The sequence below is a fragment of the Pristiophorus japonicus genome, chromosome 1 (genome assembly GCF_044704955.1).
Source record: "Pristiophorus japonicus isolate sPriJap1 chromosome 1, sPriJap1.hap1, whole genome shotgun sequence".
NCBI lineage: Eukaryota > Metazoa > Chordata > Chondrichthyes > Pristiophoridae > Pristiophorus > Pristiophorus japonicus.
Genome location: NC_091977.1, coordinates 431,682,725 through 431,700,288, shown reverse-complemented (window position 1 = coordinate 431,700,288; position 17,564 = coordinate 431,682,725). Strand labels below are relative to the sequence as shown.

Below are 17,564 nucleotides of genomic sequence, written 5' to 3'. Positions count from 1 at the left end.
GGAGTTCTTTGAGGATGTAACAAGCAGGGTGGATAAGGGGGAACCAGTGGATGTAGTGTATTTGGATTTCCAGAAGGCATTTGATAAGGTGCCACATAAAAGGTTACTGCACAAGATAACAGTTCACGGGGTTGGGGGTAATATATTAGCCTGGATAGAGGATTGGCTAATTAACAGAAAACAGAGAGTCGGAATAATCGGGTCAGTTTCCGGAGGGCAAATGGCAACTAGTGGAGTGCCACAGGGATTGGTGCTGGGGCCTCAACTATTTACAATCTATATTAATGATTTGGATGAAGGGATCGAGTGTAATGTAGCCATGTTTTCTGATGATACAAAGATGGGTGGGAAAGCAACTTGTGAGGAGGACACAAAAAATCTAGAAATATAGACAGGCTAACTGAGTGGGCAAAAAATTGGCAGATGGAGTATAATGTGGGAAAGTGTGAGCTTATCCACTTTGGCAGAAAAAATAAAAAAGCATATTATTATTTAAATGGAGAGAAATTACAAAATGCTGCAGTACAGAGGGACCTAGAGGTCCTTATGCATGAAACACAAAAAGTTAGTATGCAGGTACAGCAAGTAATCAGGAAGGCAAATGGAATGTTGGCCTTATTGCAAAGGGGATGATGTATAAAAACAGACAAGTCTTGCTACAACTATACAGGATATTGGTGAGGTCACATCTAGAGTATTGCGTACAGTTTTGGTCTCCTTATTTAAGGAGGGATATATTTGCATTGGAGGCAGTTCAGAGAAGGTTCACTCGGTTGATTCCTGAGATGAAGGGGTTGACTTATGAAGAAAGGTTGAGTAGGTTGGGCCTATACTCATTGGAGTTTAGAAGAATGAGAGGTGATCTTATTGAAATATACAAGATACTGAGGGGGCTCGACAAGGTAGATTCAGAGAGGATGTTTCCCCTCGTGGGGGAATCTAGAACTAGGGGGCATAGTCAGAATAAGAAGTCACCCATTTAAAACTGAGATGAGGAAGAATTCCTTCTCTGAGGGTTGTAAATCTGTGGAATTCTCTGCCCCAGAGAGCTGTGGAAGCTGGGTCATTGAATATATTTAAGGTGGCGATAGACAGATTTTTGAGTGATAAGGGAGTGAATGGTTATAGTGAGCGGGCAGAGAAGTGGAACTGAGCCCAAGATCAGATCAGCCATGATCTTATTGAATGGCGAAATAGGCTCGAGGGGCCAAATGGCCTACTCCTGCTCCTATTTATTATGTTCTTATCAGCATGGGTGCTGCTTACACTGAGCACCACCAACAACAACTACCCGTGCCTCTAGCCAAGCTGTTTCAGTACAGCTACAACACCGGCATCTACCCGACAATGTGGAAAACTGCCCAGGTATGTCCTGTCAACAAAAAGTTGGACAAATCCAATCCATCCAATAACCACTCCATCAGTCTACTCTCAATCATAAGCATAGTGATGGAAGGTGTCATCGACAGTGCTTTAAAGTGGCACTTACTCAGGAATAACCTGCTCACCAATGCAGTTTGGGTTCCGCCAGGACCACTCAGATCCCGACCTCATTATAGGTCTAAACATGGAAAAAAGAGCTGAATTCCAGAGGTGAGGTGAGAGCGACTGCCCTTGACATCAAGGCAGCATTTGACCGAGTGTGGCATCAAGGAGCCCTAGTAAAGCTGAAGTCAATGGAAATCCGAGAGTGGGAGGGGGGGGGAACTCTCTGCTAGCTGGAGTCATACCTAGCACAAAGGAAGTTGGTTATGGTGGATGGAGTTGGATCATCTCAGCCCCAGGACATGCCTGTAGGAGTTCCTCAGGATAGTGTCTTGGGTCCAACCATCTTAAGCTGCTTCATCAATGACCTTCCCTCCATCATAAGGTCAGAAGTGGGGATGTTCACTGATGATTGTACTATGCTTAGTTCCATTCACAACTCCTCAGATAATGAAGCAGACCATGCCCGCATGCAGCAAGACCTGAACGACAATTCAGGCCGGGGCTGATAAATGACAAGTTACATTCGCGCCACACAAGTGCCAGGCAATGACCATCTCCAACAAGCGGGAGTCTAATCACCGCCCGTTGACATTCAACGGCATTACCATGGCCGAATCCCCCACCATCAACATCCTGGGGGTCACCATTGACCAGAAACTTAATTGGACCAGCCACATAAATACTGTGGCAACAAGAGCAGGTCAGAGGCTGGGTATTCTGCGGCGAGTGTCTCACCTCCTGACTCCCCAAGGCATTTCCACCATCTACAAGGCATAAGTCAGGAGTGTGATGGAATACGTTCCACTTGCCTGGATGACTGCAGCTCCAACAAAACTCAAGAAGTTTGACACCATCCAGGACAAAGCAGCCAGCTTGATTGGCACCCAATCCACCACCTTAACTCCCTCCACCAGCAGTGTACCATGGCTGCAGTGTGTACCATCTACAAGATGCACTGCAGCAACTCTCCAAGGCTTCTTCGGCAGCACGTCCCAAACTCACGATCTCTACCACTTAGAAGGACAAGGGCAGCATGCGCATGGGAACACCATCACCTGCAAGTTTCCCTCCACGTTACACATCACCCTGACTTGGACGTATATCGCCGTTCCTTCATTGTCACTGGGTCAAAATTCTGGAACTCCCTCCATAACAGCGCTGTGGGAGTACCTTCACCACACGGATTGCAACGGTTCAAGAAGGCAGCTAAGCACAACCTTCTGAAGCGCATTTAGGGATGGGCAATAAATGCTGGCCTTACCAGCGACACCCACATCCCACGAACGAATTAAAAAAAAATTATATACATGATGACATTTCACTGGCTGCTGACATGGGTCTGACACTGGCCATGTTGTATGCTATGTGGCTTTATGAGATGTAATTCTGTCACCAGGTTGCTGGGGTGTGCCCCTCTCTCTGCCACCCACTGCCAACATCTCTTGAGCTCCTGAAATTTAGAGTTGTCTCATCTGCTGCTGTGAGGTGTGCAATCACTAGAGGGCCACCTCTGGTTCCTCTCCCTCTCTCTATTGTTGTGGGCTCTCTTCTGTAAGGAGGGGAAGAAGGGAAGTTTAAGTGAAGGTAATGGAATGAGTGTAAGGAATGGATATCTTACACATCTGTAAAGGGTGACTATGAGGAAGTAGGGAGTCAATGCCAAATGTCTTCCTTCTGTGGTGTTACTTGATTGCATTAGAATGAGGGTGTATGTGAGGGGTGGTTAGTCAAATGGGGATGTGAGTCTGTACATAGAGAGACGGATGGGTGGACATGTAAGGTATGTTGGTGTAAGGAATGATGTGCAGGAGTAGGCTTGGGAAGGCAGAGTGATGGGGATGTGTTGACAGGCACTTCAGGATGAGGGCGAGTGTGGCATTGCACTCACCTTTCCTGACCTAATGAGATAATTGAAGCGCTTCCTGCATTGTATCCAAGTGCTCCTCACAATATCCCTGCTGCTGACCTCCTCAGATATATCCAGCCAGGCTCTCTTTGTTGCTTGTGGATGTCTCCTTTTGCCTGTCAGAAGGGAAGAGAACCTACTTGTGTCCTCTGATAGCCTCCACAAGATTATGCAAGGAAGAATCTGAGAACCGGGGTACAGCCCTCTGCCTTTAGCTATCCATGTTTCAAAAGTTTTAGCTCTCTTGTAGCCTTTCTTTCACACCTTCCACCTTCCTCTGGAAACCTTCAAGTGAGTTCAGTGCAAAGTTGCTTTAAATATGGGTGCTGGAAATGAGTCATCAATAACGTCATCAGACCCGCACCATTTAATAGGGCACGGGAAACACACATGACTCTTTCAATTAGGGCCATCAAGTGAAAATCGCTCTGAGCAGCGCTTTGCTGAAAACATCCCATTCTGGACCAGCTATGCCGCCCGACAACTCCCAACCCGACGCGAACGTGAAAATTCCGGCCTATATTTCAAAGTAATTCATTTGATTGTGAACATTTTGGGATGTCCCGAGCACCTGAAAGTGCTCTATTAATGCAGTTTTTTCTTTAGGACTACAAGAGAACTTATGAAATATAGCATCCAATGCAGTAAACAGTATTAGGCTCATTTCATTATATCCAAAATGGTACCGTGTTTAGGTTAAATACCTCTCTTTGATTTGGTACAATATCATTAATGGTGTTCCTTTCCAAATCCAGCTTTTCCTTCAGTTGATATTCAAGCTTCTTCATTAAGTTTATTTCTTCTCGTAGTCTCTGGTTCAGTACTTCTGCATTGGTAACTTGATTTTGTAGATTTTGTAAATGATTTGCTTTACTCTCAACATGCCACTGTAATTCATATATATCCTGTAAACATACCTCGTACTCTGCGAAAGAAAAGGATAGACAATTTTAACTAAAAACAGAAAATGCTAATAATGTACAGCAAGTTGATTAGCTTCTGAGATTAGAACATTCGGATTTAACCCTTAATCATCACATTCAGATGGAGAAGCCCATTTTATTGCATTGACGAGTCAGTGCTATAAGTCAGGAAATGTCCAAGTAGAAAAAGGTGAATGGAGAACAAGTAGAAGTCAAAAATTCAAATCGCTTAACTACTTTTCAAACTGTTAATGGATTTAACAGCGTATTGAAAAAAAGCTGATAACTGGTTAAAAAGTGCTTTATATTCGGCGGGAAGATCATTTCAAATTGAGTTTAGATATTTATATTGAATTTAAAAGACAACGATGAAAAAGACAGAAAGGAGAGTCACACAGCTCCAAAATGGAAAATAACCCAGCAGAACGTGAATGAACCTACTGGTAAAATCCAACAGGATAGTAGGGGACATAGCTAATGTCTGAAGTTGTTAAATTCAGTAATCTTACCAGAGGGCTGTTGAGTGCCAGGATGAAGATGGTACACTATTCCTGAAGTCTGTATTGAATGGTAGTAGCCCAAAGATGAAACAGATTGAGAATGAGAGACGCAGTGGAAGTGGATAGCGATAGGGAGATGGAAAAAATAGAAGTATTCAACAAGGCAGTCATCAAATCTGGCTCATCGAGACTCATCGCCGAGAGTATGCAGAAAACAAGCGCAGGCAGCGAAAGGAATGTGCGGCAAACCAGACTCCCCACCTTTCCTCCAACGACTGTCTGTCCCACCTGCGACAGAGACTGTAATTCCTATATTGAACTGTTCAATCACCTGAGAACTCACTTTTAGAGTAGAAGCAAGTCTTCTTCGATTTCAAGGGACTGCCTATGATGAGTGAGCTTGGCTTTCCCACAATAGAGGACACTACACCATTAGCAGTGAATGCGGCATCCTAGACGGGGGAGGTATATGTAAATCTTCATCTCACGCACAACAGTGTAGAGAGAAACAAAGGCAGAGATATTGGAGGATAAATTGGGCAGCTCCTGAAAATTATTTACATCATTTCTGCGTACAGCCAGCACTACCCATGCTGTTGATTGGCTGCATTCATCAACAGGGGACCCAAAATTGACGCTTGTTGCACTAGTTAAAGCTAGCCTGCACTGCTCAAAGCTAGCCTGCAGCTCTTAAACGGGAGGTGCATTGTGGCTGGAGCAGGTGCTGGGAGTCCTTTGTGAGCTGAAACTGACCTGGGAAAGACAGAAGAATGGCTGAACATGGGAGACAGTAGGTACCCAGGTTTTCCCATGCTACACTGGAGGTTTTGGAGAAAAAGGTGGAAAGGAGGAGAGACGTCCTGTATACACAGGGGGCCAGGACGCTCTCCAGACACTCGGCGAAAAGGCAGTGGCAGCAGATAGCTATGGAGGGCAATGCCAGGAGTTTAGCCCCAGGGACCCTTGATGCAGTGTCGCCAGACGTTTAATGACCTCACATGAGTGGTGAAGGCCAGTGAATGCATCTTCAAATGCCATGTCCTATCAACTGCACCACTAGAATCAGCCACTGCTCAAATCACCATACCCCCATAATTCACCTACCAAAATCACTATCAATCAGGACTCATCCCTAATAGCTTAATCCTCACACACTTAGCACTCTTGCAAGCCTCACACTCACATCTCACAGCTTGCACACACTGCCAGCAATTCAAACATGATAGCTACATAACTTGATTGAATTTTTCAAGGAGGTACCAAGGAGGGTCGATGAGGGTAGGGCGTATGATGTAGTATATATGAATTTTAGCAAGGCTTTTCATTAGGGCCCACATGGCAGACTGGTCACGAAAGTAATAGCCCATGGGATCCAGGGCAGAGTGGCATGTTGGATCCAAAATTGGCTCAGAGGCAGGAAGCAAAAGGTAATGGTTGATGGATGTTTTTGAGACTGGAAGGATGTTTCCAGTTATGTTCCAGTACTGGGTCCCCTGCTTTTTGTGGTATATGTCAATGATGATGATAATGATGATGATGATGATGATGATGGACTTGAATGTTGGGGGTATGATTAAGAAGTTTGCAGATGACACTAAAATAGGCTGTGTGGTTGATAATGAAGAAGAAAGCTACGGACTGCAGGAAGATACCAATGTACTGGTCAGGTGGGCAGGACAGTGGCAAATGGAATTTAATCCGGATAAGTGTGATATAATGCATTTGCGGAGGTCTAACAAGGCAAGGGACTACACATTAAATGGTACAACACTGAAAAGTGTAGAGGAACAAAGGGACCTTGGCGTGCAGGTCCACAAATCCCTGAAGGTAGCAGGCCAGGTAGATAAGAACATAATATAAGAACATAAGAAATAGGAACAGGAATAGGCCATACGGCCCCTCGAGCCTGCTCCGCCATTCAACACGATCATGGCTGATCCGATCATGGACTCAGGTCCACTTCCCTGCCCGTTCCCCATAACCCCTTATCATTTAAGAAACTGTCTATTTCTTTCTTAAATTTATTCAATGTCCCAGCTTCCACAGCTTTCTGAGGCAGCGAATTCCACAGATTTACAACGGCCCTTTATTCTAAGATTATGCCCTCTAGTTCTAGTCTCCCCTATCAGCGGAAACATCCTCTCTGCATCCACCTTGTCAAGCCCCCTCATAATCTTATCTGTTTCGATTCTTCTGAATTCCAATGAGTAGAGGCCCTACCTACTCAACCTTTCCTCATAAGTCAGCCCCCTCATCTCCGGAATCAACCTCATGAACCTTCTCTGAACTGCCTCCAAAGCAAGGGTATCCTTTCGTAAATATGGAACCCAAAACTGCACGCAGTATTCCAGATGTGGCCTCACCAATACCCTGTAGCAAGACGTCCCTGCTTTTATACTCCATACCCTTTGCAATAAAGGCCAAGATTCCATTGGCCTCCCCGATAAGGTGGTTAAAAAGGCATATGGAATATTTGCCTTTATTAGTCGAGGCGTGGAATACAAGAGCAAGGAGGTTATGCTTGAACTGTATAAAACACTGCAGCTGGAGTACTGCATGCAGTTCTGGTCACTACATTACAGAAAAGATGTGATTGCATTGGAAAGGGTGCAGAGGAGATTTACAAGAATGTTGCCTAGACTGGAGAATTTTGACTATGAGATTGGAGATGCTGGGTCTGTTTTCTTTGGAACAGAAGAGGTTGAGTGGGACCTGATTGAGGTGTATAAAATTATGAGGGGCCTGGATAGAGTGGATAGGAAGGATCTATTTCACTTGGCAGAGTGGTCAACAACCAGGGGGCATAGATTTAAAGTAATTGGGGGAGGTTTAGAGGAGATATGAGGGGAAATTTCTTCACCAGAGGGTGGTGGGAGTCTGGAACTCACTGCCTGAAAGGGCGGCAGAGGCAGAAATCCTCACCACATTTAAAAAATATTTGGATGTGCACTTAAAGTGCTGTAACCTACAGGGCTACGGACCAAGAGCTGGAAAGTGGGATTAGGCTAGATTACTCTAGGTTGGTTGGCACGAACACGATGGGCTGAAATGGCCTCCTTTCATGCTGTAAATTTCTATGATTCTATGAATCTAAACATATAGACATTCACTGATATACTTCCCTCTCTCTTGCAGAAGGTGGCACATAACCGAAGGTTGCAGGAACTAACCGGTCGGAGAGAGATGCGCATGCATGCTCTAACCTCCGATGGAGCAGATGGTGTTGGCCATCTGGTGCTGGTCTGCAGTCAAGATGGTGCTGGCCAGCAGTCAAGATGGCGGATGGGATAGCAGCTCCCTAGGGAGCTTTTCCCGAACAAGCCTTCATCTGACAATCTGATGCCATCTTCCACCTTTCTCTCCCTCAAATCTCCCCCCCCCCGCCACTGACTAAGCCACCTCTGGTCCTAACTCTGACCCTCAAAGTACCTTACCTACACCGTGCTGCAAGGGCCCATATCCATCACTCACCTACGGCCTATCTTCCAGGCCGACCTCCTCGCTACCAAGTCCCTCCAGTTGGACCCTAGCTTCTCGCTCCCCACGGGCGACTCAGCTGCTCCAAGCGACCCCCAGCGATCTCATAGGTAGTGAACCTTCAACCAACTTCAAAAACCAGTTTGGGCCTCGCACACGCGTGAGCCTTCCCTCCGGGCCTCCGGGTCACCACCCAACGGCGACGTCGAGGCCTCCCTTCATTCATCGGCGACGTCCAGGCCTCCCTTAATCCATTGGTGACGTCCGGGCCGCCCTTCGTCCATCGGCGTCCGGGCCTTCCTTATCCATCGATGTCCGGGCCTCCCTTCATCCATCGACGCTCTGGAGTCAAAAACGTCTTGTGCAAAATGGCTGTGGTCACTCTGACCTCTCTGACCTCTCCTCCTTCCACAAAATGGACCTCTGACCTTCGCAATGCCCCCAGCCAGGCCTCGGATCGCTTACCATCTCACCGAAGGGCGCTGTTCAGCGCCACGCTTACGGCCCTCATCTTGCCATAGGCAATTAGGCTCATACAGCAGTGCCTGGTCTACAGTTGTCTTGGAGCCCCTTGCCACTCGACCAAGGCCTTGTTCAGCTAAGCCCGTGTGGTAGCCGGTGTGCAATAACCACCCCACGTTAAAAGAATTCATGCACTGGCGTCTTCCACCTTTCAATATGAAGTTCAGGACCTGGAACGTCAGGACCCTCATGGACAACTCTATCATGTATCACACATTACTGTACATAGAAACATAGAAACATAGAAAATAGGTGCAGGAGTAGGCCATTCAGCCCTTCTAGCCTGCACCACCATTCAATGAGTTCATAGCTGAACATGCAACTTCAGTACCCCATTCCTGCTTTCTCGCCATACCCCTTGATCCCCCTAGTAGTAAGGACTTCATCTAACTCCTTTTTGAATATATTTAGTGAATTGGCTTCAACAACTTTCTGTGGTAGAGAATTCCACAGGTTCACCACTCTCTGGGTGAAGAAATTCCTCCTCATCTCGGTCCTAAATGGCTTACCCCTTATCCTTAGACTGTGACCCCTGGTTCTGGACTTCCCCAACATTGGGAACATTCTTCCTGCATCTAACCTGTCTAAACCCGTCAGAATTACCTCTCTCGATCCCTCCACTGTCTCTAAATTGTCACATTGCCTGTCCGACATCCAGTACTGGTTAAGCAAAACTTTCCTCCAATTAAATATTGGGAAGACCGAAGCCATTGTCTTCAGTCCCCGTCACAAACTCTGTTCCCTAGCCACCAACTCCATCCCTCTCTCTAGCAACTGTCTGAGGCTGAACCCTGGTGTCGTGTTTGATCTCGAGATCAGCTTCTGACCATATATCCGCCCCGTCACGAATACTGCCTATTTCAACGAATGCAGCATTGCCCAATTCCGCCTCGCCTCAGCTCATCTTCTGCTGAAACCTTCATTCATGCCTTTGTTACTTCTAGACCTGACTTTTGCAATGCACTCCTGACTGGCCTCCCATCTTTTACCCTCCGTAAACTTGAGGTCATCCAAAAGCTCTGCTGCTCGTGTCCTAACTTGCACCAAGTCCGTTCACCCATCACCCCTATGCTCGCTGAAGGGTGCAGAATCTGTGTCCTGGGCTCACACCTGAAACATATGTAAATAGGGGTCCCAACGCCTATTTGAGGCCTCCTTCCTGAAATCGGGTTGCCCTGAACGCAGCCAGCACAGGGTGACTGATGAAGTGACTGATTAGATAGCAAAGGGCATGCAGTAAATAGAAACATAGAAACATAGAAAATAAGTGCCTTCTAGCCTGTACCGCCATTCAATGAATTCATGGCTGAACATGCAACTTTAGTACCCCATTTCTGCTTTCTCGCCATACACCTTGATCCCCCTAGTAGTAAGGACTACATCTATCTCCTTTTTGAATATATTTAGTGAATTGGCCTCAACAACTTTCTGTGGTAGAGAATTCCACAGGTTCACCACTCTCTGGGTGAAGAGGTTTCTCCTCATCTCGGTCCTAAATGGCTTACCCCTTATCCTTAGACTGTGACCCCTGGTTCTGGACTTCCCCAACATTGGGAACATTCTTCCTGCATCTAACCTGTCTAACCCCGTCAGAATTTTAAACGTTTCTATGAGATCCCCTCTCATTCTTCTGAACTCCAGTGACTACAAGCCCAGTTGATCCAGTCTTTCTTGATAGGTCAGTCCCGCCATCCCGGGAATCAGTCTGGTGAACCTTCGCTGCACTCCCTCAACAGCAAGAATGTCCTTCCTCAGGTTAGGAGACCAAAACTGTACACAATACTCCAGGTGTGGCCTCACCAAGACCCTGTACAACTGTAGCAAACCTCCCTGCCCCTGTACTCAAATCCCCTCGCTATGAAGGCCAACATGCCATTTGCTTTCTTAACCGCCAGCTGTACCTGCATGCCAACCTTCAATGACTGATGTACCATGACACCCAGGTCTCTTTGCACCTCATCTTTTCCTAATCTGTCACCATTCAGATAATAGTCTGTCTCTCTGTTTTTACCACCAAAGTGGATAACCTCACATTTATCCACATTATACTTCATCTGCCATGCATTTGCCCACTCACCTAACCTATCCAAGTCGCTCTGCAGCCTCATAGCATCCTCCTCGCAGCTCACACTGCCACCCAACTTAGTGCCATCCGCAAATTTGGAGATACTACATTTAATCCCCTCGTCTAAATCATTAATGTATCTTACCATGCTATACATGACTGTAACTAGAGATGACCTGAAACCACAAGCTTACCTTACCACCAGGGGTGCACTTGCAGGAGACACTGGATACCTGTTCCACACAGGTATATAAGGACAGGTCTCAGGCAAGTGTGGCATTCGAGACCTGTGTAATAAAGGTGCAGGTCCTGAGTGACCTTGACTTCAGCATGTGCCTCGTGTGAGTCTGTACTGCAGGGACAGGACTTTACAGTGGCGACGAGTTACGGGATTACAGAATCCACAGAATGGCGACCAACGGCTCAGATTAAAAATACAATGCTGGAGACAATTGGGAGGACTTTATAGAAAGGCTCCAGCAAAGCTTTGTAACCAAAGACTGGTTAGGCGATGATAAGGCAGACAAGAGAAGAGCCCATCTCTTGACCAGCTGTGGCTCGAAAACATACACTTTAATGAAGGATCTGCTGGCACCCGAGAAACCAGCAAGCAAGTCGTTTGGAGAATTGAGCACACTGGTAAGAGACCACCTGAAGCCAGCGAGCAGACTACACATGGCCAGACAGAGGTTCTACAACTACAGACGCTGTGTGGGCCAGAGCATACCCGACTTCGTGGCGGAACTTCGGAGGTTGGCTAGCTTATGTGAGTTCTCCAATGAACTAAGGAGAGAAGTACTGAGAGACTTTTTTATTGAAGGGATAGGCCACGCAGGCATATTCCGAAAGCTCATAGAGACCAAGATCTTGACCCTAGAGGCAGCAGCACTGGTTGCACAGATATTCTTAGCAGGAGTAGAAGAAACGAGGTTGATCTACACTGCGGGTACGACAACTGATGAAACATCGGAACAAGGGGTTCACAGCGTGAAACAAGCCGCTACCCCCACACACAAAGGCAGGAGAGCAGGCCCTCAACAGCAGGCAGTGGCACCAGAAACCATCAAATGCCACATGAATGGCCGTTCACACCTCATCAACCCACAATGCGAGCAATCAACTACAAACTGAGAGAAGCTCAAGAGAGATCAGCCAGACGCAGCTCATTCCTTGGAAACAATGGAAGCGGTCTGTGCTGGAGATATGGGGGAAGGCACTCATCAAGGGGGTGTCGATTTCAGCATGCCGTTTGCAGAAACTGCAACTATACAGGGCATCTGACCCGCATGAGTAGAAAAACGGCAGCTCGGCTGGTATACGAATTGGAAGGGTCAGAAAGCGGACCAGAAGACGGTGGGGACAGTACCCGGGACACCGATGTACAGCATGTCAACACGATCAATGGCCACTGCTTTTACAACAAGACGCCTCCAATAATGATGAGGGTCCTACTCAACGGGATACCCGTCAACATGGAGCTTGATATGGGAGCGAGTCAATCTCTCATGAGCAGTCAACAATTTGAACAGCTGTGGCCGCACAAAAGAGACAGACCAAAACTCACAAGGGTCGATACCAAACTAAGGACCTATACCAAAGACATCGTCCCAGTCATGAAGCCTGATGGATCCCTACGAATCTGTGGGGATTACAAATCTACCATAAACAGAGTCTCCCTACAGGACCAATACCCGCTGCCCAGAGCGGAGGACCTATTTGCCACATTGGCTGGAGGAAAACTTTTCTCAAAACTAGATCTCACATCTGCATACATGACGCAAGAACTGACCGAAGAGTCTAAGCTACTCACCACTATCAACACACATCGAGACCTTTTCATGTACAATCGATGCCCATTCGGCATCAGGTTGGCAGCTGCTATATTCCAGCGCAACATGGAGAGTCTGCTCAAGTCCATCCCGGGGACGGTTGTATTTCAAGACGACATACTTATCACGGGCAGGGACACCGACTCCCATCTCTGCAATTTGGAGGAAGCACTAAAGTGGTTGGATCGGGTAGGAAGAGTTAAGAAATCCAAGTGCCTGTTTCTCGCGCCCGAGGTTGAATTTTTGGGCAGAAGGATTGCCGCTGATGGAATCCGCCCAACAGAGTCCAAAACCGAAGCAATTCGCCTGGCACCCAGGCCCTGGAATGTCTCGGAACTGCGCGCCTTTCTCGGGCTACTCAATTACTTTGGGAACTTTATGCAGAACTTAAGCACGCTGCTGGAGCCTCTCCACATGCTACTCAGAAAGGGGTGCGATTGGTTTTGGGGGAACGCCCAGGAACGGGCCTTCAATAAGGCATGCAACCTTCTATGTTCCAACAGTGTTTGGGCTTTCTTTGATCCAGGTAAAAAGCTAGTTCTCACATGCAATGCGTCAGCGTACGGGATCAGGTGCGTTTTACAACATGTCAATGGTGCAGGTAAATTACAACCCATAGCTTATGCCTCCAGGTCACTTTCGCGGGCGGAGCGCGAGTACGGAATGGTGGAGAAGGAGGCGCTCACGTGCGTATACGGTGTCAAAAAGATGCACCAATATCTTTTCGGGGCCAAGTTCACGTTAGAAACCAACCACAAGCCCCTCACGTCCCTACTATCCAAGAGCAAGGCAATAAAAGCCATCGCCTCTACGCGCATTCAACGGTGGGCACTCATGCTGGCGTCTTACGACTACACCATAAGGCACAGAGTAGGCACAGACAACTGTGCCGACGCGCTTAGCAGGCTACTCCTGGCGACCACGGAAGTGTGAGATAGTCATGGCAATCAATGCCTTTGAATCCACAGGTTCGCCCATGACGGCTCGCCAAATCAGAGCCTGGACGACCAGCGACCCCACGTTATCCCTCGTAAAAAGATGTGTCTTAACTGGTGACTGGGCAGAGGCTCGCGATGCCTGCCCCGAGGAGATCAAACCTTTCCATAGGCGCATGCATGAGCTGTCACTACAAGCAGACTGCCTGATGTGGGGCAGCCGGGTAGTTATGCCTCTGCGAGGCAGAAAGGCATTTGTCCGGGAGCTCCACTGCGAGCACCCGGGGATCGTTCTCATGAAGGCCATAGCTAGATCCCACGTCTGGTGGCCTGGTATTGACGCGGACTTGGAGCTCTGCATCCAGCGGTGCACCACTTGTGCCCAACTCAGTAATGCCTCCAGGAAGGCCCCCCTGAGTCCCTGGCCCTGGCCTACCAAACCGTGGTCACGGGTGCACGTAGACTATGCGGGCCCATTCATGGGCAAAATGTTCCTCGTAGTTGTAGATGCATTTTCAAAGTGGATTGAATGCAGCATTTTAAACTCGAGCACCACCTCCACCACTGTGGAGAGCCTTGGAACCATGTTCGCAACGCACGGAATTCCTGACATATTGGTCAGTGACAATGGTCCGTGCTTCACCAACGCAGAATTCCAAGATTTCATAAGTGACCACGGCATAAATCACGTTAGGACGGCACCGTTCAAGCTGGCCTCCAACGGCCAGGCGGAGCGAACAGTGCAAATCATTAAACAAGGCATGCTCAAAATCCAAGGTCCCACGCTGCAGGGCCGCCTGTCGCGCCTGCTGCTGGCATACAGATCTCGTCCACATTCATTGACTGGAGTTCCCCCCGCGCAACTATTGATGAAACGAACCTTAAAGACAAGGCTCTCATTAAGCCTCCCAGACATGCATGAAATCGTTGAGGCAAAGCGCCATAAGCTAACTGAGTACCATGACCGAAATTCGAGGAGGAGGTGGAATGAGATAGGGGGCAAAGTGTTTGTGCTAAACTATGGCAGGGGTCCCAAATGGCTCGCAGGGACAGTAACAGGCAAGGAAGGAAACAGGCTACTGGTGGTCCAATGGATAATGGCCAAACCTGCCGGAGGCATGCAGACCAAGTCAAAAGTAGATTTACCAACAACACTGCTGAAACCAGAGGCAGACTACAATGTGGAACTCACACCACACCTGGTAGACAGACAAAGGGAACAACCTGAGGAAAGGGCAATCCCAACAGACAGCCCAGGCGAGACACCAACAATCATACTGAACGAAACAGACAGCCCAGGCGAGATACCAGCAATCACACCGGAAGAAAAACAGGCACCAAGGCAAACAACTGAACCATAACTAAGACGCTCCACGCGAGAGCCTAGACCACCTGAGAGACTGAACCTATAAAGACAATAAGACCTTGGGGGAGGGTGATGTCATGTATCTCACACTACTGTACATAACTGTATCTTACCATGCTATACATGACTGTAACTAGAGATGACCTGTAACCACAAGTTTACCTTAACACCAGGGGTGCACTTGCAGGAGACATTGGATACCTGTTCCACACAGGTATATAAAGACAGGTCTCAGGCAAGTGTGGCATTTGAGAGCTGTGTAATAAAGGTGCAGGTCCTGAGTGACCTTGACTTCAGCATGTGCCTCGTGTGAGTCTGTACTGCAGGGACAGGACTTTACAAACTCCAACAGCGACATGCCGGAACGCCGCACCGCCTTAGTTGCCCGGGAACTTAGATGCTTCGATGTCGACATTGCCAGCCTAAGCGAGACCCGGCAAGCAGGGGAAGGCCAGGTCAAGGAACAAGGTGGAGGTTACACCTTCGTCTGGAAAGGCAAACCAGAGGAAGAACGCCGCCTCCACTGAGTTGGTTTCGCTATCAAGAACGAGCCGGTCGACCACCTCAGAGACTCTCCCTGCAGGATTAGCGAACGTCTCATGACTCTCTAACTCACCCTATCCCGGAACCAGTGCGCCACAGTCATCAGTGCGTATGCCCCAACACTCGATGCAACAGACAAGACCAAAGAGGGCTTTTACTCCAGCCTCGAAAAATCCCTGTCCCACGTCCCTACGGACGACAAACTGATCCTCCTCGGCGACTTCAACGCCAGGGACGGCAAGAACATAGACCTCTGGGGAGGCGTGGTCGTCAGAGAGGGGGTAGGGAAAACCAACACCAGCATTACCCTGCTCCTGACAAAATGCCAACAACATGACCTTGTTCCGCCAGAGGGACAAGTACAAGGCATCATGGCAACACCCTCACTCCAAACACTGGCACCTGCTCGACTATGTCATCGTTTGAGCCAGGGATCGCAAGGATGCGTGCATCACCCGCGCCATGACAGGAGCTGATGACTGCTGGACGGACCACCGCTTAATCCGTTCCATCATCAACATCAATATAGCCCCAAAGTGGCGACAGCAGAAGCAGTGCCGCAAAAAAATCAATGTCGGGGCACTCAAAAACCCGGCTAAGAGAGCTCTCTACAGCCAGTGCCTCACTGCTAACCTGGCGGTCCTTGACCCCGAGACGCAGAATGCCTACAGCGCTTGGTCTGCCCTCCAGGCCACCATAACTAATACCTGCAAAGAGACGCTCGGTCACTCAACCAGGAAACACCAGGACTGGTTTGATGAGAATGACCAGGAGATCCAAGAGCTAATAAATCGCAAGCACGGGGCATTTCTGAACCTAAAACAACCCAACTCGGGAGCAGCAAAGCAGCATTACAGACGACTTAAGGCCGAGGTCCAACAAAAACCCCACGACCTAAAGAATAGATGGTGGATGGAGAAAGCACAGGCGATTCAGCAGCTGGCCAACAGCCATGATGACTGCAGTGATGAATCCTCGCAAAAGTTCACTTACGACCCAAGCACCCAAGGCCCCGCCCCACTGCTGGCCAAGAACGGAGAGACACTCATCAAGGACACCGAGGCAGTCAGGACCCGCTGGAAGGAGCACTTCGAAGATCTCCTTAATCGAGACTCTGCCTTTGACACGAGTGTCCTCGACTCCATCCCGCAGCATGGTACCAGCCACCATCTCAGTAAAACCCCAGCTTTGCACAAGGTAGAAAAGGCCATCCGCCAGCTCAAGAACAGCAAGGCATCAGGAGCAGATGGAATCCTCGCTGAGGCACTAAAGTGTGGCGGAGAGGTACTATTGGCACGAATGCATGATCTCATCTCTCTCATCTGGAAGGAGATCTCAGAGATGCGGTAATCGTGACCATCTTTAAAAAAGGGGACAAGTCCAACTGCGGCAACTACAGAGGAATCTCCCTGTTATCAGCCACTGGGAAAGTCATAGCTCGAATCCTCCTCAACCGTGTTCTCCCTGTGGCTGAGGAGCTCCTCCTGGAGTCACATTGCGGATTTCGTCCACTACGGGGTACAACAGACGTGATCTTTAAGGCACGACAGCTGCAAGAAAAATGCAGGGAACAGCACCGACCCGTGTACATGGCCTTCTTTGATCTCACAAAGGCCTTTGACACGGTCAACCACGAGGGACTATGGAGCGTCCTACTTCGTTTCGGCTGCCCCCAAAGGTTTATCACCATCCTCCGCCTGCTCCACGACGACATGCAAGCCATGATCCTGACCAACGGATCCATGACAGACCCAATCCACTTCCGGACCGGGTTCAAGCAGGGCTGCGTCATCGCGCCAACCCTCTTCTCGATTTTCCTCGCTGCAATGCTCCATCTCACACTCAACAAGGTCTCCGCTGGACTGGAACTAAACTACAGAATTAGTGGAAACCTGTTCAACTTTCGTCGTCTCCAGGCCAGATCCAAGACCGTCCCAATTTCTGTCGTCGAACTACAGTACACGGATAACGCTTGCGTCTGCACACATTCAGAGACTGAACTCCAAGTCA

At 48.4% G+C, this 17,564-nt stretch overlaps 1 protein-coding gene across 6 annotated transcripts in view; it reads right to left on the bottom strand.

Moving 5' to 3' along the window:
• LOC139275532 (coiled-coil domain-containing protein 178) overlaps positions 1-17,564 on the bottom strand; it is an 846,828-nt gene that overhangs the window by 764,746 nt on the left and 64,518 nt on the right. For all 6 annotated transcript variants that reach the window (XM_070892705.1, XM_070892709.1, XM_070892736.1 and 3 more), the window contains one exon: positions 4,099-4,319. In XM_070892705.1, coding sequence (XP_070748806.1) covers positions 4,099-4,319 — 221 coding nt within the window. The remainder of the gene's footprint in view (positions 1-4,098; positions 4,320-17,564) is intronic.